General features: G+C 41.0%; 3 protein-coding genes across 5 annotated transcripts; 1 reads left to right on the top strand and 2 right to left on the bottom strand.

Annotated features, from left to right (window-relative positions):
• The first annotated feature begins 52 nt into the window (after positions 1-52).
• Positions 53-4352, top strand: LOC147304218 (peptidyl-prolyl cis-trans isomerase FKBP14-like). The gene is made up of 4 exons (XM_086280042.1): positions 53-363; positions 2973-3124; positions 3600-3727; positions 3895-4352. Exons 1-4 carry the CDS (start codon positions 167-169, stop codon positions 4051-4053), a joined length of 636 nt encoding a protein of 211 aa, XP_086136168.1. The 5' UTR covers positions 53-166; the 3' UTR covers positions 4054-4352.
• Positions 4353-4408: 56 nt separating this feature from the next.
• Positions 4409-14524, bottom strand: wipf3 (WAS/WASL interacting protein family member 3). 3 transcript variants are annotated; one of them, XM_086280041.1, is made up of 8 exons: positions 14055-14524; positions 11869-11966; positions 11379-11520; positions 9400-9561; positions 8562-9284; positions 5604-5738; positions 5359-5460; positions 4409-5255 (listed from the first exon to the last, which is right to left on the bottom strand). In XM_086280041.1, exons 2-8 carry the CDS (start codon positions 11947-11949, stop codon positions 5215-5217), a joined length of 1386 nt encoding a protein of 461 aa, XP_086136167.1. In that variant the 5' UTR covers positions 11950-11966; positions 14055-14524; the 3' UTR covers positions 4409-5214. The 3 variants fall into 3 exon arrangements, with proteins under 3 accessions (XP_086136167.1, XP_086136163.1, XP_086136166.1); XM_086280037.1 differs by having other exon boundaries at positions 5356-5460; positions 14055-14522; XM_086280040.1 differs by having other exon boundaries at positions 5356-5460; positions 14079-14522.
• Positions 14525-15256: 732 nt separating this feature from the next.
• Positions 15257-17161, bottom strand: LOC147304216 (proline-rich protein 15-like). Its single transcript, XM_086279940.1, has 2 exons — positions 16848-17161; positions 15257-16403 (listed from the first exon to the last, which is right to left on the bottom strand). The coding sequence occupies exon 2, from the start codon at positions 16377-16379 to the stop codon at positions 16044-16046; it is 336 nt and encodes a 111-aa protein (XP_086136066.1). The 5' UTR covers positions 16380-16403; positions 16848-17161; the 3' UTR covers positions 15257-16043.
• Positions 17162-19359: the final 2198 nt, after the last annotated feature.

The following is a 19359-nucleotide window of genomic DNA, read 5'->3' as shown; positions in this document are numbered from 1 at the left end:
GGGGCTGCCGAAAAACGATCAGCCAATCAGAGGAAAACTTCCTGCAGCGACTTGTCTCTGCCACGTAGAGGAACAGCTGCACGTTTTCATGCCGCAGCAAGTCTGTTAGAAACTTTTTAGCTCTTTGTTCAACAGGCTGTTTCTTCTGAAAGCTGACTGTGTCAGCATGCTGCTGGTTGTGCTGAGCTGGCTCTGCTCCTTCATGCTGGTGTCCGTCAGCAGCGGGGGGAAGCTTCCCGAAGCTGAAGTGACGATAGAAGTTCTGCACAGACCTTTCCTCTGTCACCGAAAGTCCAAGTATGGAGACATTCTGCTGGTGCATCATGACGGATACTTTGAGAATGGCACCATGTTTTTCTCCAGGTTTGTTTCATGGCTAACGCGAGGCTTATAACGCTCAAATATGATGATGCAACTCTGTCAAGGAAGCAATGAAGGAGCTGGCTGAAGGAGAGATGCAGTGACGTCACCCTGGTTTCATAAACAGCTTTTATAGATTTAAAACTCTCGAATGTCGATGTTAGCATTTATCTGCAAGGGATACAAAGTTAAATGTTATGTCAAACATGAGGCCCGTGGGCCAAAATAGGCCGGGCAAAGACTCCAATCTGGTCCACTGAACACATAGCTGTAAAACTTTTAACTACTGCCAAAGACTTCCCCCAGGGCCATTCATACCACACCAAAGTTATTAAGTAATAGATAGTCAAATTATATGACAGAAAATTTTCAGTCTTTTCACTAAAATGAGCAAAAACTTTTTTTTTTTAAATTACATGGTAAGCTACTAGCAACCAGAACTTTTTCTGTAATTTCATGGCCAAAGAGTCATGCTGACTGATTTCTTCCATGAACTACAGCAGAATTTCCTTATCATGTAGAAAAACTGAGTCATACTATTAAAAATTGCTTCTTTTCCTTATACTAAGCCATGTGAACGATTCAATGTGTAGTTTAACTTCTTTACACAGACAGAAAGGGGAGTTTCACTGGTGGGCTGGACCAGTGAAGTGGCCTGTATGTGGCCCATGATGTAAAATGAGTTTGAAGTCCCTGCTTTAGTGCAAGAGTGTCAAACATTAGGTCCATGGCCAAAAATGGGCCCAGCCAAGACTCCAGTGCGAGCTTTGGAAAATGTGATTAGGATCAATTTTGGACTTTTACTCTAAAACTTAAAATACAGTTAAAGACCTCCCCCATGGACAGTTGTATTACACCAAATTAACAGTTTAAAAATAAAATTAAATAATAATAATGTAAATTAATAATATTATTGTAAAGTAGATTTTCTGTGAACTAACAAATTCTTCTGTTTTATAATTACAGGACTGTCTGGGCAATGAGCTAGCAGAACATTTTTTATAATTGTACACATTTCTTTCTTACAATTAATGCCCAAAGAGTCGTGGCAACAGATGTTTTTCATTTACTAGAGAAATATATAACAATATATATCGGATGACGATATAAAAAAGTATGTTTCATTTTACGCTATCGTTTGTTTCGTGGTGTCGCAAAATAAACTGTTTACGGCAATATTTTTTCATTGTTTTGATGATCACTGTAGTGGCTATATTAATTTCTTCAAGTTCTCTCTTTCTCTTATATTTTATATAACCACACTACAGACGGACAAGTGCCTGTTTTTATGCGTTGTGGTTAGCAACAACTACGGTAAAACCATCGCGTGTCCGCTTGTTTATGTTCCACATAAACCTTTCACAATAAAGCTTAAGATCCTGTTGAGACTTTTCAAAATAAACTGAATCACGTGAAAGAGCAGATTATTAACGGATGAGAATTAAAAAGGAGCCGCCAGGTGCTAAAAAATAAACCTTAGACTCAAATAAATACTCACAAAGAAAACGGCGGCCTTTACAACTTATGTCTAAAAATGTATAGTTTCATGCATCGGTTAAAACACTTGACTCCGGGTAAAGGACGCGCAGCTGGAAACACTTCCCGCAAGACGAGCTGCCCGAGATTCACAGAATTTACAGAAATTGTTACATTTTTGTGATTTATATCGTTATCGGGACGATAGAACTCTTATATCGGGATATGAGATTTTGGTCATATCGCACAGCCCTACCTCTCGTGCATCCAATGCTGACAACAAGCAGCTTTAGTCTTCAGATTGGCTGGACCTCACAAATGTAAGGTTTTGACACTGGGTGGGTGGAAAAATAATATCCCTCTTCTTGAATTAATGAAAAATACTTTATTTATCCCATAAATAATAACATCGACTGCCAGATGACTCTCTGCCAGACAGATATTTTTTTTATGATGCAATAATACAGCTATTTTCTCTTGCTTTAGACTCAGGTGGTAAAAGTGACTCAGGAACACAGACACAAGGCTAACACAGGTCTTCAGAACCTCGCACTGATGCCATCAGGGTCTGCGTCCTTGCTGTAGTGTGTAGTTTCTCCAGCTGTCTTCTAACCAGGCCAGAAGACAAACAAGCAGGGGTGGTTCCTCAGATGTGGGGTGGATGTGGTTTTAATGAAGAATAAGTGGAGAACTCATTGAAGGTGATGAGGGTGTTTACTGAAGGAGGAGGCTGCAGAATGCCCTTCATGCTGCACTCTCCTCAGTTCCTTTTCTCCAGACATGAAGGCGTCTTTTTTTTTTTTTTAACAAGCAGTTCTTTCGGGTCACTGGTGATCAAGGTTTATTGTTCTTAAAGCAGCATACAGTTCCAGCTGGAAAGATAGTGTTCACTTGATATCTTCTGAGATGGAGCTTGTCGATTTGTTAATGTTCTCTCAGTGGGGTTGGCTAGGTCCACAGTCTTTGAAATCACATAGAGCCTGCAGTAGAAAAACTGTCTGATTGGAGCATTCATATCAGCAGGAATCATTATAACTCTGAGAAAAGCATCATAATTTCCTTGACCTTTGATGACACCTCAGACCTTCTCTACATCTCAACTTTTCACTCTTTCGACACCTGTGTTTGTTGACCAGTCGAGTCAGCGGTGACAAGCAGCCAATCTGGTTCACTCTGGGCATCAGAGAAGCAATCAAAGGCTGGGATAAAGGCCTGCAAAACATGTGCTCAGGAGAGAAGAGAAAACTGGTCATACCTCCAGAACTGGCCTATGGGAAGGAAGGAAAAGGTACAGAAGCTTCATCCATATCTAAGAAGTTTCACTGCATGTTTTATGACACGGTCTTCTTGGTGTCTCCAATTCTCACAGTGTGACATTATTATGCACGCATCTTATTATACTTGTCTTTCTTGTTCTTTTTAATTGCTTTCTAGGAATGAATTCATTCAATGTCTCTGAATGAAGGTTTCATTCAGTGACATTAGTCCACTTATTCTCTACGTGGAGCATGTGAACAATACTGTGCTTTTTTTGTCCGGTAAGCACAAACCACTCTAACCCATAACATCTGTCTCTTCTGTTTCTAACTAACCTTTCTAATGCCAACAGATTCACAGCAATAGATTTGCTTTTTATTCCTTTTTACCATCTGTGTTCTTCAACGGAAGAAAACTTCCTGGATGCTTACTGGAAGTTTTGGCAATATTCAATTTCAGTTTGAACTGACATCTCTGCCCATTACCCTCCTGTTCTCTGTATTCAGGTAAGATTCCACCTGAAAGCACGCTTACCTTTATCATCGAGGTGCTACAGATCAGAAATGGACCTAGGTCACATGAGTCCTTTCAGGAAATGGACCTCAACGATGACTGGAAGCTCTCCAAGCATGAGGTGAAGATAACCATTGAAAACACATATGAAGTTACATGGATCGGTTACATATCCCATGTCACTCTAGACTTTACTTTCTGTACAAAGAGGAAAAAGTGTGATTTCTAATTCATTTTATTATGTTTGTACTTAAGTCCCAGTCATCCTGTTCTTTTCATGTCTGCCAGGTGAAAGAGTATCTAAGGAAGGAGTTTGAGCGTCACGGCTACCCTCCCAACGACACTCTACACGAGAACATGGCGGAGGATATCTTTGCCAAAGAGGATGAGAACAAGGACGGTTTTATATCCTCTAGAGAGTTCACTTACAAACACGATGAACTGTGAAGTCCCATGAAGCGCTGGTTTGTGTTTCGTGGTGGAAATCCTTGTCAGAGACTCTTTGAGGTTATTTTTGTCTGTTTCAGTTTTACAGAAGCTTTAAGTCTGTGTTGCGTGACGCTGTGTGTGGTTAAGTTTAGTTGCAGATTGTTTTTTAATTTTGTGATTTGTTTATGAAAATCCTTTTTGGGACCAAAGTTAGATATTTTCACAAGTCTAAATATCTGTGTGAAAACTGTCGTGAAATATCAGGTTAATGTTTTTTGCTCTTTTTTATAAATGTAAATAAATTTTGGGCAAACTTGGGAAGACTGAATTAATGTTGTGACACAATGAAGAATAACTCAAAACCACAGGAGAACTTTACCTGTTGTTTTAATGGGGTTTTTGAGATAACACACACATGTTTACAGCCCTGTTTGTGCAGCTTTGGGATTGTTTGAATGGATCAAGAGCCTCAACTCAAAAAAGGACCACTGTTTAAGGCAGATACATTTATTAGTTGTTGTTTTTTTTTAAGTAAAGTATCTGTGTAAACTTTTTAGTTGCTTTGGTTTATTTGTTGGTGACAGATCAAACCAACAGGTGGCACTGTCCTCCCATGTGTTAGTGTTGGTTAATACATGAGGGGCAAGAAAATGGTACACCTAGTTACCCAATTGCCGCCACCAAGGCAAGAGCTGAGACTGAGGTATGTTTGCTTGTCTTTAGCAACGTAGTCACAAAAACTGCCTGCTTGAAAGCAAATTTTACAACTACAAGTGCACAGAGATGATGGTTAACATATTACAAACTGTCAAGAGTCATGTTAGCGATAATTAATGGAAGACCCTGTTCTTCTAGCCTGTGTGTAGAGTCTGAATGGAGCTTATGAGCACAAGCAGGGCGAGTGCTTCTCCTCTCATGCACACAAAACATTCTGTACTTGAAAAGGTCAGAGGTCACATAGTCAGAATAAGACGGGTCCTTGTTTTGATGCTTTGAAAATGCACAACCACACGCACACACACAAATGCACCAAACACAACAACACACACACACACAAAGCCTCTATCCATGCAAGTCCATGGCAGTAATGTCAGTTTAACTGTGAGGACTCGTAAGAAGGAGAAGGAATACTGAGATTTGTCCTTTTTTTGTTGCGTGTCACGGTGCTGAGATCATGACTCATCGGAGGTGTGTCCTGATCCCTGGTGGTTTGGGGTTCACTGTAAAAGAACAAGGAGGAAGAAAAACAGAGCTCAGCAGATGAGACTACAGTGCTGAGAAAAGAAAAGCTGAGGAGTAGTAACTTTGCTTTGTGGCTACCACTGTTTTCTTTGCTGGGGTAGATCCGTGGGAAAGGCTTGAATTCATCGGGTGGGGGTAAGTCTTCTACAGGGTGGAACTGGAACTTTGATTCAAAGTCATCCGCTGGAGTAAAGAAGATGCAGATTAGAAGTTTCTACCCTTTTAAAAAAAAAAACAATGTCCTTCTGCTGAGCAGCAAAAAGTAACTTTCAAAGTTTACATAAAAGTTATACATTTGAACAATAAAAATCCTTTTAAAATCTTACCTAAGCTCTGAAGATGTCCATTCCTGAGACTGGATGGGGGCATGGGAGGAGGTGGAGGAGGAGGAATGCGGGTGGACAACTCTGTGGTGGGGGAACGGGCGGGGGGAGCAGGAGGAGGAGCCAGTCGACCCACACCTGTTAATAAGTGGGCATCAGAAGAAAAAGAACATTTAAAATAAAAACAAAAAATATACATTTTATGGAATTTTGATTCAGCCTGGATGACCTCTGATTTCCTGCTTCTAAATATAGAAACTAAGGTTATTGTACTTTGCCGTATAAATCTTAGAAATATAATGTTGAACCGGATGCTTACTCTGAATGGCATTATCTTGGCCTCCAGTAACACTGTGAGGAATCTTGGATTTGTTTTTGACCAGGATATGTCCTTCATTGCGCGTATTAAACAAATACGTAGGACTGCTTAGTTCCATTTATAAAATATCTCTAGAATTAAAAATATCCTGTCTCAGAGTGATGCTGAAAAACTAGTTAATGCATTTAAAACTTCTAGGCTGGACTACTGTAATTCATTATTATCAGGCTGTCCTAAAACTCCCTGAAAAGCCTCCAGCTGAACAAGAGTATTGAAAGCAACAAGAAAGTGAGAGTATATTTCTCCTATACTGGTTTCTCTTTACTGGCTCCCCTGTTACACCCAGAATCAGATTTAAAATCATTCTCCTCACATACAAGGTCTCGAATAATCAGGCCCCATCATATCTTAAATCTCGTCTGAAGACTCACCCTTTCAGTTTGGCTTTTAAACCCAGTATAGAATGGCAATTTCATTTGGATTTCATTGCCTTTTTATATTGTTACTGTTATTTCAACTTGTATTTTATTTTTAGCATTTATGTTTTTATTGTTTTAGTTCTGTTCAGCACTTTGGTCAGTGCTCACTGTTTTTAAAGCGCTTTTTAAATAAAGTTGGCTTGGCTTAAAGACCTCATAATACCGTATCACCCCAACAGAGCACTTCACTCTCAGACTGCGGGCTTACTTGTGGTTTGTTTGGTATTTAAAAGTCGAATGGGAGCGGAAGAGCCTTCAGCTTTCAGACCCTTCGTCTGTGGAACCAGCTTTCAGTTTGGATTCAGGAGACAGACACCCTCTCTACTTTTAAGATTAGGCTTAGAACTTTCCTTTTTGATAAAGCTTTTAGGGCTGGATCAGCAGTCCTAACACCTGTTTTTCTTTCCACTCACAATGTGTTTATACACCCCTCTGCATGTAATCATTAGTTATCATTAATCTCTGGCTCTCTTCCACACCATGTCTTTGTAACGTCCTCCTCCCCTCACTCCCAACTACTCACGGCAGATGGCTGTCCCTCCCTGAGCCTGGTTCTGCCAGAAGTTTCTTCCTTTTGAAAGTGAGTTTTTCCTTCCCACTGTTGCCAGTTGTTCATAAGGGCTCATCTAATTATTGAGATTGTCTCTGTTTTCTCTGTATTATTGTATTGCTCTTTACCTTACAATGTAAAATGCCTGAAGGGAACTGTTGTTGGGATTTGGCGCTATATAAATAAAACTGAATTTAACTGAATTAAATTGCTTTTGAGAAGCTTCGAGTCTGGCCTGTAGACACTGGAGTGGAATAGAGAAAACACTGTGGAAGGATAGACTTCAGAACCTAATCAGCACACCAGCTGTGATATACACTCATTTTTCTGCACAAAGATAAACCGGGTGTCACCAATTTTCCTATTTTCATTTTATGCTGGTTAACTGCCTATAAATGCTTAAGGTTGGTTTTTTACAAGATAAAAACATCTTAAAGTATAACATTGTGTAACGGAGCTTCTTCAGCTAGTAAATATCAACTTTCTACTCTACACTGTGGCATCTATGTATGGGATCAATCATGTAAATGTTCTCAAAAAAGGCTAATAATACTATAATAGGTCTATCTCACCCTGTCAGAACTGTTACCATCAGGTAGACAGTACTGAACAAGTAAAACAAGCAGAAACAGACTGAATAACAGCTTTTATCCCAGTTCTATACAGGCATTAGATGCTGCAATGGCCACACGTGTTTTGTGCAAGAAGGGGTTGTGAGAATGGAGGAAGGCTGCTTTTGACTTTTGTATTTACTTTTATCTCTTATACAGTTTTATGTCGTTTTTATGATGTGAGTGATCTTTGCACTGTTGAGATTGAGGCTAATTATGCTGTACTTGTTGCATGTAATAGTGGCAATAAAGATATTCTAATCTACATGGATGGGTTTAAACCTGTCTTCTTTCTTATGGCAAAAAGGGCTTGACTCCTCTGGTACAAAAAGATACCAGATTCTATTGAACTTTGACCCTCTCCAAAAAATGACGCCACTACTTACCTGATTTATCTCAGTAGACACTTCCTAATGAGTTAATTACCTTAACCATTATGTAATCCACATTTAGAGTAAAGTATGGCTAGGTATGATTTAGGATAAGATATTGTCCCTTGGTCTCTCAGTCAGGTCCTCCACCTCAAACATCATGTCCAGTTTTAAAAAGCACATAGCAATGGTGAAACTGCTCTTGAAGCTTGGGGCTTCACAACAACCCTTCGCTAACCAGTCGGTGAGGTCACAGTAGCTACTTCCATCTTTTACAACTATTATTGGGAACTTTCTTAGGCCACACCCTTAGCTGAACTTGTTTTCTGATCTCTAAAACATTGCTTCAGCGCAATCGTTTTCTTTCAGATTTTCTTTTAATTTTCCTTCTTTTTATATCATCACCATTAATATATCGAGTCAGCTCCATTTACATGACTGAATCATTTCTCGCATAAAGACAGAATTCAAAAGATTTTCCAAAGGCATGAAGCAGTGGTTTAAACTTTTTATCTTTCATACAGACTTTATCCGTTTCAATTATGGAAAAAACATGTAACAGGCAACAGCTTTATATTTATAAACACAAGTGGCATTAAAGAAGCATTTTTACATCCTGTTGTCCACCTACCTGCACTCCTGGGTATAGCTGGTGGCCGTCGCGTGGGAGCGTTGCAAGGGTATGAGGGAGGCAGAGAGCGCATTGCTGGGGAAGGCACTGGAGCCACTTTGGGTGGTGGTGGAGGTAGGGTAGACGGGCAGCTTGGAGTAATGGAAGGTGGCAGAGAGGGAGGCGGAGGTGGGGGAGGCGGTCCCAGGGGGCTGTCCCGAAGAACAGGGAACCTTGAAGTTTCAGAGTAGACTGCAGATGAAGGCGGAGAGTAGAAGTACCCCGAAGAATGGTCCCCTGGGATAGTTGACAGAGGCTGGACAGTTGGAGGCGGTGGTGGAGGAGGAGGAGCAGGAGAAGGAGAGGGCTGGGAGACAGATGAGTGTTGCGAGTGCTGGATGGGGAGCCACATGGGCTTGGTAGTCTGGGATGGAGGTGGAGGTGGAGGGCAGGAGGGGAGAGGGGGAGGCTTGTTACCTGGCCGGTCCTGGAAGGCCTGAGGCGGGGGAGGTGGGGGAGGAGCAGAGGGAGGGGCAGGTGGAAGGGGAGTGGAAGGAGGGAAAGGTGGCGGGTGCATGCTGCTGTGAGAGGGGGAGGGAGGAGCAGAGGCCGAGGGGGCGAGTAGGCGGTGGACGGAGGTTTGGAGCTCCGCTTTCCTGTCGGGTTCAGGGAAGCTGCTGGAGTCGGCCGATGAAGGAGGGTTCCACAGAGGCTTCAGAGAGACTGATGAGCTCGATCGAGACACTTAAACAAAACAAACACACCCAAGAGGAGCCATTTGAAAGGGAAAAAATGTTATTGTGACTACTGACAAATCATAAATATATCTATGAGCAAGAATATGACATTTTGCACCAACCTCTGGTTTTGCCTGCTAGGTCTCTTTGTCCTGTAGGCCTGAGAGTGGGGAACCCTCCAGCAAATAGCCCACTCAATGATGGCCCCACGGGTGCCATGCCACCCGATGAGGCCTGAGAAGTGCCAGCATTTCCAGATAAATCTCCTGTGCTAGCCTTGGAATCTGGGGAACGCCATGTGCACATGTTAGTAATGAAATAACAGCAGTGCAAAGGCATGAAAGCTTAATAAATCATGTGGTCAATCACAATATTTGGTCTAATATCATTATAAATGTATTCACTACATAACATTGTATATCTTATAAGCTCATGAGTTTTGTCCCAACAAGAGCTTGTTTTTAGTGCTGGAAAAAACCTAATGAAGCTAACATCAAAAACTCAAACATGTGCAACTTTCACACCACCACACTTACCTAACCTCCCAATATTATTAGCCCCCTGAGAAAATGACCACTGCTGTGCAATGATGTGCTTTAACTTTGTAATGCTCAAAGCTTTTAAAAATCAAGTTAAAACTGAAGCTTCCAATTTACATAAATTGGAAGCTTCAGTGAGGGGCTGAGCTGTCGCTTGATTAAAGCATCATGCCAAAATCAAAAACAAATCAGTTTAGACTTAAGAAAGAATTGCTGATGCTTACAAAACAGGAGATGAATATACAAAGTTATCACCACCATTCCCAGTGTCAAGAAGCCCAGTGAGTGCTATGTATCATTAAAAACTTCAAAGAGAGCCGCACAGTACAGAACAAGTCTGGCAGAGGTAAGAAGCAAAAGATCTCAAAGAATCTGATACTGATGAATGACTGTATTCAGAAACTGTCAGACTGTCTCACGGAAGATATTCACTAGAACCCTGCACAGGAATAGAGTCTGAGGTTACAGAACAAGAAAAACTCAACTTTTGCAAAAGAAACACCTTCAGGCCAGACTGGAGTAGGCCAAGTACAATCTGGAGAAAGATTTTGTAAACTGGAAACATGTCCTTTAGTCAGATGAGATTAAACCAGAGCTCTGCTTACTCTGCTTAAGTTTGGAGAAAGAAGGGAGAGACGTACAACCCAAGAACAGGGTTCCCAAAGTGAAACACTGCGGTGTGGGTATTATGTTGTCGGGACCCTTCAGTGCATCTAGGAATCTCGCCAAGGTGGAAGGAATCATGAAGAAATAAGAATGTGTGAAGATCTTGTAGAAAACCTCAAGCAGTCAGTAGCAAACCTGGAAGAACCTCCAGAAGACCAAAGTCAACATTACTGACTGACTTGAAATCTACTGATAATATGTGGGTTGAACTGAAGACCCTGGTAGTTTTTCTTTTTGTAAAACTATTTTTTGTGCAAAGTCAAATAAGATAAGCATCCAAAAAATAAAACTACAATGTTTAGAAAAGCTATGTTAAAATCTCTTGCTCTGTTTAAAATGACTTGGAAATTAAAAATTTCAGAGGGTCCTAATGATCTTGTCTTCATCTATACACATAAAGGAATTAGTTACTGATTACTTTTTTCAAGTAACTTGACCAACACTGCACACAGCACGCACGCATATCTGTTTCACAGTCTTTAGTGATATTGCACAGGGTGTGTTGAGTGGTGACAGTGCACAGTGTTTTTGCCTTTTCTATTGTGTCAGTGTATATAATACCATCTGTCTGTTCTTCCTGCGTCTTAATCAGCTATAGGGCATTCCTTCCTGAAGCGTGCACTGGCCTTGTGAGTTCAAATATAGCACAAAGACACCAAACATCCCCCAGTCTTCTCCCCTTCTTTGTCCTTCACTTTAATATGTCGAGTGTTTCACGAGAACACATCACACTGGCATATTTCAAACTACAGACACACACTATATGAAGCACCCATTCACCTACGAGAGTGGCTGAGTGGGCGCTACTGTGATGTAAGGATGTAACATTTAGAGAAAACAAACTGAGTGTGTCTGTATATGTGCAGGCTATAGGATGGTCATGTTGTGGGACCTACTATTGACGACGGGGGCGCTGCGGTCGTTGACCTGCGTGACTTTCTTGAGCTTGGTTCCTTTCTGGATGTCTGCCAGCAGGGCATTCCTTCCACCACCTCCTCCTCCTCCGCTAAACTGGACCTTGGGAGGATCTAATGGACACTGAAGAAAAACAGAACAAAAAAGAAGTAAGAGTGGAGAGGATCACTTTTTTGTTTATGCAGACAGACGTTACTGCTGTATCCAGAATCTACTGAGCCATGTCTTTGCCCTGTTCGCTGGCTGCAGCAGCTCATTTAACAAGAGGACACTATGAGCCTGCTGGGGTAACGTAACACTCTTTTGCCACTGACAGCCTGCTGTCTGGGTTGTGTGTGTCTAAGTCAGTGTGTGTGTGTGTATACTAGCTCAATTAATAATGCAAATGAGCTCCAGATGGTCGATGATCAGCAAGAAGAACACAATGAGTGTTTGCAATTGCATAAGAGAGTTGCTGGAAGAATCTTATACCTGTGGCAGGGCAGCACTGGGTGGCGGTGGGGGTGGCGGGGCTGCTGGTGGAGGCGGAGGGGGAGGTGGGGGAACCGGCATGCCTCGGCCTCAAATACCTGGAGAAGACAAAGCGCACTCTATTGCAGGAAACCCTGTATGCAGTGCTTCGAGGTTTTTTATTTGCTCCGCGTCAGAAGAAGCTACTGTGTACTGGGTGCATTCGATGACCTGTCACCCTCTTCCCCTGAACAGGAAGAGCTTTCACCACCATACAGCACAAAACAGGAAACAGCAAAGCGCTCCATCCTCTCCAGAGAAATCTGACACATCTCCTCCTTTTCCCACAATGCCCCATGGCAGATTACTTCAGGCTAGAACAATGGAGAGTGTTGTGTGAACAGTAATGGACCCCTACCCTTTATTCGAGTCAGTGTCCAAAGGCATTTACTGCAGTAACTGTATGGAACTTCATGGAAAAGAAATTAAGGAAAGTCCAGAGGAAACAACAACAGTGTCCCAACACACTGTTCTATTCTTTTATGTTTCAGGTTGTACTGAGTGTAACTGTGCAAAGAAAGCTTTTAAGAGCTACTGGTTCAGTAATCAAAGCCCCGCTAAATGTCCACTACAACAGCGTTCCAGGAAACAGCTTGCGTACAGAGTCATGTCACATGTTTCAGCTTCTACAGCTAGTAAATGGTCCACAGTGACAGTCGCTGACATGTCCACCCACCATCTTGACATCATGCATTTTTGATAAGCTGTCTTCCTCGGCTGACCGGCTGAAAACAGCCTGAGGTTTGTGCACAAACCTCAGGCTGTGGAATTTGCACATGCTCCTCTTTAGCAATTTAATAAAGCACACAACAGAACCTGTTTTTGTTGAACACATCTCTCTTGTCGTCTGGGGGAAGAGAACTAAGCACAATTACTCAAGTACACTATTTCAGTCCAAATTTAAACTTGTGTACTTTATTTGATGGTTTTATTCAGTTACAAGTTCCCCTACACTTTCAATACATTGATCTTCAAATGACGTAATTAATTTTTGGATTGGTTTGGGAACATTTGCTTACTTCTTATTCCATTTAAAGCCTTGTTGTATTAGACAGGAGAAGCTGGAAACACAACTGTTTTCCGACATCAGGATAGTTTCACTTGTTGGAAATAGTTTTCAAACATGTAAACATATGATGACATCATAATATGGTTCTTTATTGTGGATTAAACAACTAAGCAGCACAGAAAGTATATTGAAATTACCTGAACTGTTAAGCTTTAGTGCCATAAAATGCTTAAGTTATCCAAAGACAAGAGATATTAAAAGCACTGTCAATAAACATAAGTGCACAATAAGTGCTTTTAATTAAGTAATTTTATGGCTAGCAAATACCTTTACTTGAATATGTTTTTGTAATGGAAGTAACGGATCTGAATCATGCTACTGGTATTCTGTCTGTGTGCAGTTCATGCTTTCCCTCTTTGCAAGTGGCAGGCTGTCCTCCGTTGCTATTTCTATCTTCATAACTGTGTCAAGCAGCCTCAGTGACACTGCCAGTTTAGCTCTCTAAAGGGGGGAAGCTGGACACCGGTCAGCTGAGGTCTTCCAGAACAGGTGGGGAAGTAAGTGAGGTGAGTACACCTCTCACAGCAGTTGTTGCTTTTCTTTGTACCTCAAGTATGAGCTTAATCTTCCCCAGAAAGAAGATCTGATATGACAGCTGCTGCAGCCAAAAAAAAGATGGATCACACTTTTTATTTTCTAGTAATTTATTTCCATATTTTATAATCGTTACAAAAATCCCAACCAATTTGTGATACGTCTTCACAAAGAATGGCTGATTTTGCAAACCCAGCCCAAGAATAACAGCCAGGATTAGCACAACACAGTGGTTTTAAGTAATGTCCATGTATGTTTTATTTATTTATATTTTTATATTATTCATTCATTAATTTATTATTATTATTATTCATTCATTATTGCCCATTTTTGTAATGCAAAATGTATCTGAAAGGACATTTAAAAAAGGGTGGGTAGACTTGATGCTCCATGCCTGTGCAGGGAGCTCGAATAAATCCAATTCATCTGCTATAAACATTTCTATTTGGACCTGCATTTTTAAACATTTCATTACAAACTTCTGTGAGAATAAAAACATTAAACCGTTACATGCAAAAGTGCACTCGTTAAGAAATCGCCCTACCTTCAGAAAATGTCAGAACTTCACCTGTTTGCAGAGAGAACTTCAGTGTGGTCCGTTAGCGCAGTGCCCTCTGCATAGCGGGACACTTGTGAGAAAGTTTCCAGGTTATATTTAGTCAAATGAGGACACTTCGTATCACACGCCTGGGTTGTGGTGCTCTTGCAGATATCTTAAAAAGTTCCACAAACTTTATTTTGCTTAATTTTTGAGTTTATAGCGGAGACGCTGACGACACTGCAGCACAACAGCCCTGGCTGTTTTCGGTTTATTCTCTTGGGAGCGCAGCGTCGGGGGCGCACAGAGTAAAGCCACACCTCACTGCTCCACAGTCAACGACACAGAGACACACACAGAGAGAGAGAGAGAAACAGGATCAGTGTCGTTGGCTTCGTCCGTGCTGAAGGAGCCAAAAGACTTTCCCTCTTATTGAGTTACACCAGTGGAAGGAGACAAGCATTGTGTATCCACGACTGTGGGTTCTGACTGCGCGGTAAAGACGTCTGAAGTAAATTCTTTGCCCCCTACAAAACTACAGTTTGTTTTTTCTAAGTATATCTTCCTCCTGTTCATTGCAGTTTGTTGCTGTATGACAGTCTACTGGCGGTACATTATTGCCCCTTGTGTTGAAGATATGGTATTACAAGTCGGTCTTATTCATTTGTGCACGCACAACTTCACACTTACACGTTTAACTGTTGCACTTTAGCAGCTATGAGACAGCCGACAATAAATATGGTGTCATTGTAAAAAGTATATCAATTATAACCTTTGACATGCACTGTGCACACACACAGATACACACCTTAAACAGTGACAGAAGAATGCCGAGACACTGGCATACTCCTCCTTTTAACTACCTGTGATTCACACCTGGGCTTAACATCTACTACCTGCTTTATTTAATTAGCTGTAATTCCTTGTGAGTGCTTTTTTTAGACATTGTGATGAGAACACACAAGGTTGTCACTCTCAACACAGCTGCCAAATTTACTGACATGTTTTTAGGTGGGGTGTTTTTTGCTTTACTCCATCTTCAGATTTTCTTATTTATTTCCTTATTTGGTGTTATTGTTGTTGTTATTGATGGGCTTTGCTGTGTTAAAGTTGTTTTTAATGGGGACGAAGAAGCAAACTTTGCACTGCGTGGGTTAATCCATCAACAAATGGGGATTCGTGAAGCACACAGACACACACCAATCAGCTGTAGCAGATGTCAGATTTATTTCTCATATTTTGCCTTCATGTAAAACTATTCAGAGGCCATCCAAAAGCAGAGAAGTCTTAAAAAGAAATTAACATCACTTCCTTGTCCTCATTTCATCTGCCTGGATATTTCAGCAGTGATGGCTTTGCTAAAGGTTTTGTGCAATATGTCAATTTGAATCCTTCATTGAAGTATTTTATGCATTTTGCTGAAAAGTTTTGTGCATCTGATTAAGCACTGCTAACAAACCATTTTTTTCTCTCTCTGTTTTCTTCACACACACACACATAAAGGAACCATTTACACCTTCATAAACACCCTTATAGCCCTTATAAAAAGCACTGTAAAATTATTGTTACACATATCCTTCATTATTAGGTTTATATTATTAGATATTATTTTCTATTAATCTTATTACAGAAAAAATGTAAACATTTTATGAGCAGTTCCTTCCTGAAACACATATGGAGCACTGAAAGGAGAAAGGGCATTCCTGTTTTCTAAGTGTAATATTGCTGACACTGTTTTTTTGGCTTTCTGGCAAAGTGCATCAACAAATGTCTAAAATCATCCTTTTTTTCCAGTATTGGGCTAAAACTTGAATGCTCATCGTCTTCATTATCACCAACATATAAAAAAAGAAGAAAAAAAAGAAAAATCAGCAGAATTCCTGGCATGCTTCATGAGAGTGAAACATCTTCATAGACCTTGATTTCTTCTTCTCCTCCGTCTTCAAGCATCTCTGTAAAGCAGTCTTTGATCGCCCGGCTTTTTACTCCTTGCTGTCACCGTGCGTCCTCTCTCCCAGACGTCACGTTCTCTTTCTCTTTCTGCTCTATTGGAATAGTTGTACGGATCTTCTTCTTTTCTTTGAATCGGCCTGAGCGCGATATATTCATGTTCCTGCGACAAGTCTGCTCATTGAAGACCGAGTCCAGTCGGGAGTCGTCGAAGGTTTCATCGCTGAGCAGGCTGGAGCTGTTGTTGGACACCGGCTGGGAGGCCTTGGAGGCTGCAGGAGAGGATTTTGCCCAAGGGTCAAAGTTCACATCAAAGGCTTGATCCTTGGGGGCCTTTTTCTTTGGCAGGAATGCCTTCCACCATGGGGTCCTCTCTGTCATCTTTGACTAAAGGGATGCAGTGACCTGTAAAGAGGAACGCAACCCATCAATAATTTTTAAGATTTTATCATCTTTTACAGTATTTGTCCTTTAATATAATCCAATTTGAGGGGCCAGTTTGTCATTCTTTTATCATATATATATATATATATATATATATATATATATATATATATATAGTTGGTTTAGTATTCATGCTGTTCTACAGCCTTATGTCCACTCATAATTACTACAAGTGTAATTTCTGTTTTAATGTCTTAAATTACACTTTACCTAAATGTTTGCCTATCTACATATATTTTAGATGAGTGAGAGGTGTCTTGCCAACTAATCCTATGAATAACCAGTGTAACCATATTTAGCATCGCTGTAAAACTGGTTTAATGAGTCTGAGAGTAGAAGTGCAAACCCAAACCGAGATTCACAGGCGATCAATACGCAAAAAGGACTCAGAAACACTTATCCTACCTGTGTTGCAAGAGGTGGCGTGGACAGTTAAAACGACCCTAATAAAAGTGTCAGCGTCGGGCTTTTAATCGTGACGAGCTATCTATAAACAACATTCGGTGTCCTCTTCTTTACTGGCGCAACACCTGGAACAGCAGTGACAACAGTCCTTCAAAGGTTCGTAGACGTATCCATCTTACGCACGAGCCAAGTACTCTGTCTCCTTAAACTTCCCAGCAACAAAACCTTTTCTTTCTTTTATGTTGCTCTTATCAAACAACTCCGCTCTACTCCTCAGCAGTTCTTGATAAAAGAAAACAAATGAAGTGACAGACCAATAAGGAGCGGCTTACACTTAACCAGCAGGTTTCCGCCTCCGAAACTTTGATGAAGAAACACCTGTCCTCCATCCTGATTGGATTGGACCCTTTGCGCTTGTCACGTGAACACGGTTCAGGTGAATACATTGGGATGGTAGGCGGGGCGTGTCGTTGCACGGCAACACGACCCACGGGATCGTACAGCCTCCTCAGTAACAAAAAAAAAAAAGAAAAAAAGAAGAAGATTCCTTTGTCAAAGCGGCCCAACCCTAAGCCAGAGAGCCAAATTACGTTTCAGTGTTTGGACGTCCTGTTTTTTAGGCTCTGGCCTGTCGTGCAAAGGAGAAGAATGAGGTAGTGAAACGTTTATTCAACGAGTTAATAGCGCAATTAATACCCGTCGTGGCTGGATTGCTGCTCGGTAGCGTTCAGTTCAACCGCATGGATTTAAATTATAGCCTGAGTTAAAAATCATTACATTTCAGGTGTCTATTGACGTCATTTTACTGCTCTAAACGTGCGCTAGTGCTGCTGTAAATTCAAATTTAATGGGAACAGTTTGGCTCTCCGCCAGATTCATTCAGTTTCATCCACCGAGGCACTCTCATGTGTTCCTTCCGGGTACATTTGCTTGTCCCTGCATTGTAGTTTGTCTCTGGAGTCTGTCACTAAGGCTCAATGTGTTATAATGTTACAGTTTTATTACTATTTCATTATTATTATTCATTAGAGGCTCAGCCTTTGACTTCACCTGTTATATACATGTATACATACATACACACACACACATACATACATACATACATACATACATACATATATATATATATATATATATATATATATATATATATATATATATATATATATATATATATATAAAATGCAGTTTCCAACTGAAAGTGTTTGTTATTAAGGGGGCAAAAAATTCCAACCTACATCACCCTTTAAAAAGAAGTGATTGTCCCCTAACCCTAATAACTGGTTGGACCACCCTTAGCAGCAACAACTGCAATCAAGCATTTGCAATAGCTCGCTTCGAGTCTTTTACAGTACTGTGGAGGACTTTTGGCCCATTCTTCTTTGCAGAATTGTTGTAGCAACATTGGAGGGTTTTTGAGCATGAACCGCCGTTTTGTTTTGGATCGCTGTCCTGCTGCAGAACCCAAATGCGCTTCAGCTTGAGGTCACAAACAGATGTCTGGACATTCTCTTTCAGGATGTTTTGGTAGACAGCAGAATTCATGGTTCCAGTTACAAAATCAAGTCTTGCTGGTCCTAAGGCAGCAAAACAGCCCCAGAAGATCACACTACCACATTTTGATGTTGGTGTGATGTTCCTTTTCTGAAATGCTGTGTTACTTTTACGCCAGATGCAACAGGACTTAAACTGTCCAAATAGTTCAACCTTGTATCGTCAGAATATTTTCCCAGGGTATTTTCTTGGAAGTCATCAAGATGTTTTCTAGCAAAACTGAGATGAACCTTTGTGTTCCTTTTGCTCAGCAGTGGTTAATCGTCTTGGAACTGGGGCCATTTTAGCCCAGTCTCTTTCTTATGGTGGAGTCATGAACGCTTACCTTAACTGAGGCAATTAGGGCCTGCAATTTTTGCACTCATGACTGTGCACAGGTGCCCCGTCCAGCACATATCAGCAGAATGCAAGATGCAAGCTAGGACACTCAAGTGCCTGGGATAGTATACGGGAAGATCTGTGAGGCTAAGACTAGAAGTCTTTCAAGTCCCGATGGGATGAGGACAGCAGTCCTGTCCTGTGGGACTTTGAATTTAAGACTGACAAGGAGGTCCTGGCCAAGAAGCAGAAGACATTAGATGTGATAGATGAAGTACCACAGGCTGGAATAACAACTGGAGCAAAAGTGAAAGGTAAAGTCCAAAGTGGCTGATACGCAGATAGGTAGGCAGATACATAAATGTAAATTCAATGATTTTATTTTTCTATTTTATTTTCAGTATGAACACCAAGATCCAATTTGCCTTTTAACCCTTGCTAATTAGGGAAATTGCATCACCTCTTTGCTGCGCTTATGAAAGCAGTTTCTCTGACCATGGAATCCCACAATGGTTTCTGTGTGGCTTGCTGTCAACAGGGAATACCCAGTCTGAGCTGAGAAACACAGAAACAGAGATAGAAAGAATATCAGGGAATCCTTTCTATCTCCCTCCTCCGAAACACAGGTGAAAGTTGTTGC

Source organism: Aulonocara sp. 'chitande type north' Nkhata Bay, linkage group LG22, assembly GCF_057382095.1.
Source record: "Aulonocara sp. 'chitande type north' Nkhata Bay isolate Kocher_YH1m ecotype deep benthic linkage group LG22, A_spYH_male_GT1.1, whole genome shotgun sequence".
Lineage (NCBI taxonomy): Eukaryota > Metazoa > Chordata > Actinopteri > Cichliformes > Cichlidae > Aulonocara > Aulonocara sp. 'chitande type north' Nkhata Bay.
The sequence above is the reverse complement of the archived record's forward strand: the minus strand, read 5'-3'. Positions and strand labels throughout refer to the sequence as shown.

Bases quoted from the DNA above. Each gene is read 5' to 3' on its own strand.
- wipf3 (XM_086280037.1), bottom strand. From the start codon at position 11,949: ATGCCGGTTCCCCCACCTCCCCCTCCGCCTCCACCAGCAGCCCCGCCA. The intron at 9,285-9,399 runs GTTGGTGCAAAA...GTTTTGTTTAAG, and splicing joins CCTAGCAGGCAAAACCAGAG to TGTCTCGATCGAGCTCATCA. The intron at 5,461-5,603 runs GTAAGATTTTAA...TCTTTACTCCAG, and splicing joins TGGACATCTTCAGAGCTTAG to CGGATGACTTTGAATCAAAG.
- LOC147304218 (XM_086280042.1), top strand. From the start codon at position 167: ATGCTGCTGGTTGTGCTGAGCTGGCTCTGCTCCTTCATGCTGGTGTCC. The intron at 3,125-3,599 runs GTACAGAAGCTT...CTCTGTATTCAG, and splicing joins CTATGGGAAGGAAGGAAAAG to GTAAGATTCCACCTGAAAGC. The intron at 3,728-3,894 runs GTGAAGATAACC...CATGTCTGCCAG, and splicing joins GGAAGCTCTCCAAGCATGAG to GTGAAAGAGTATCTAAGGAA.
- LOC147304216 (XM_086279940.1), bottom strand. From the start codon at position 16,379: ATGACAGAGAGGACCCCATGGTGGAAGGCATTCCTGCCAAAGAAAAAG.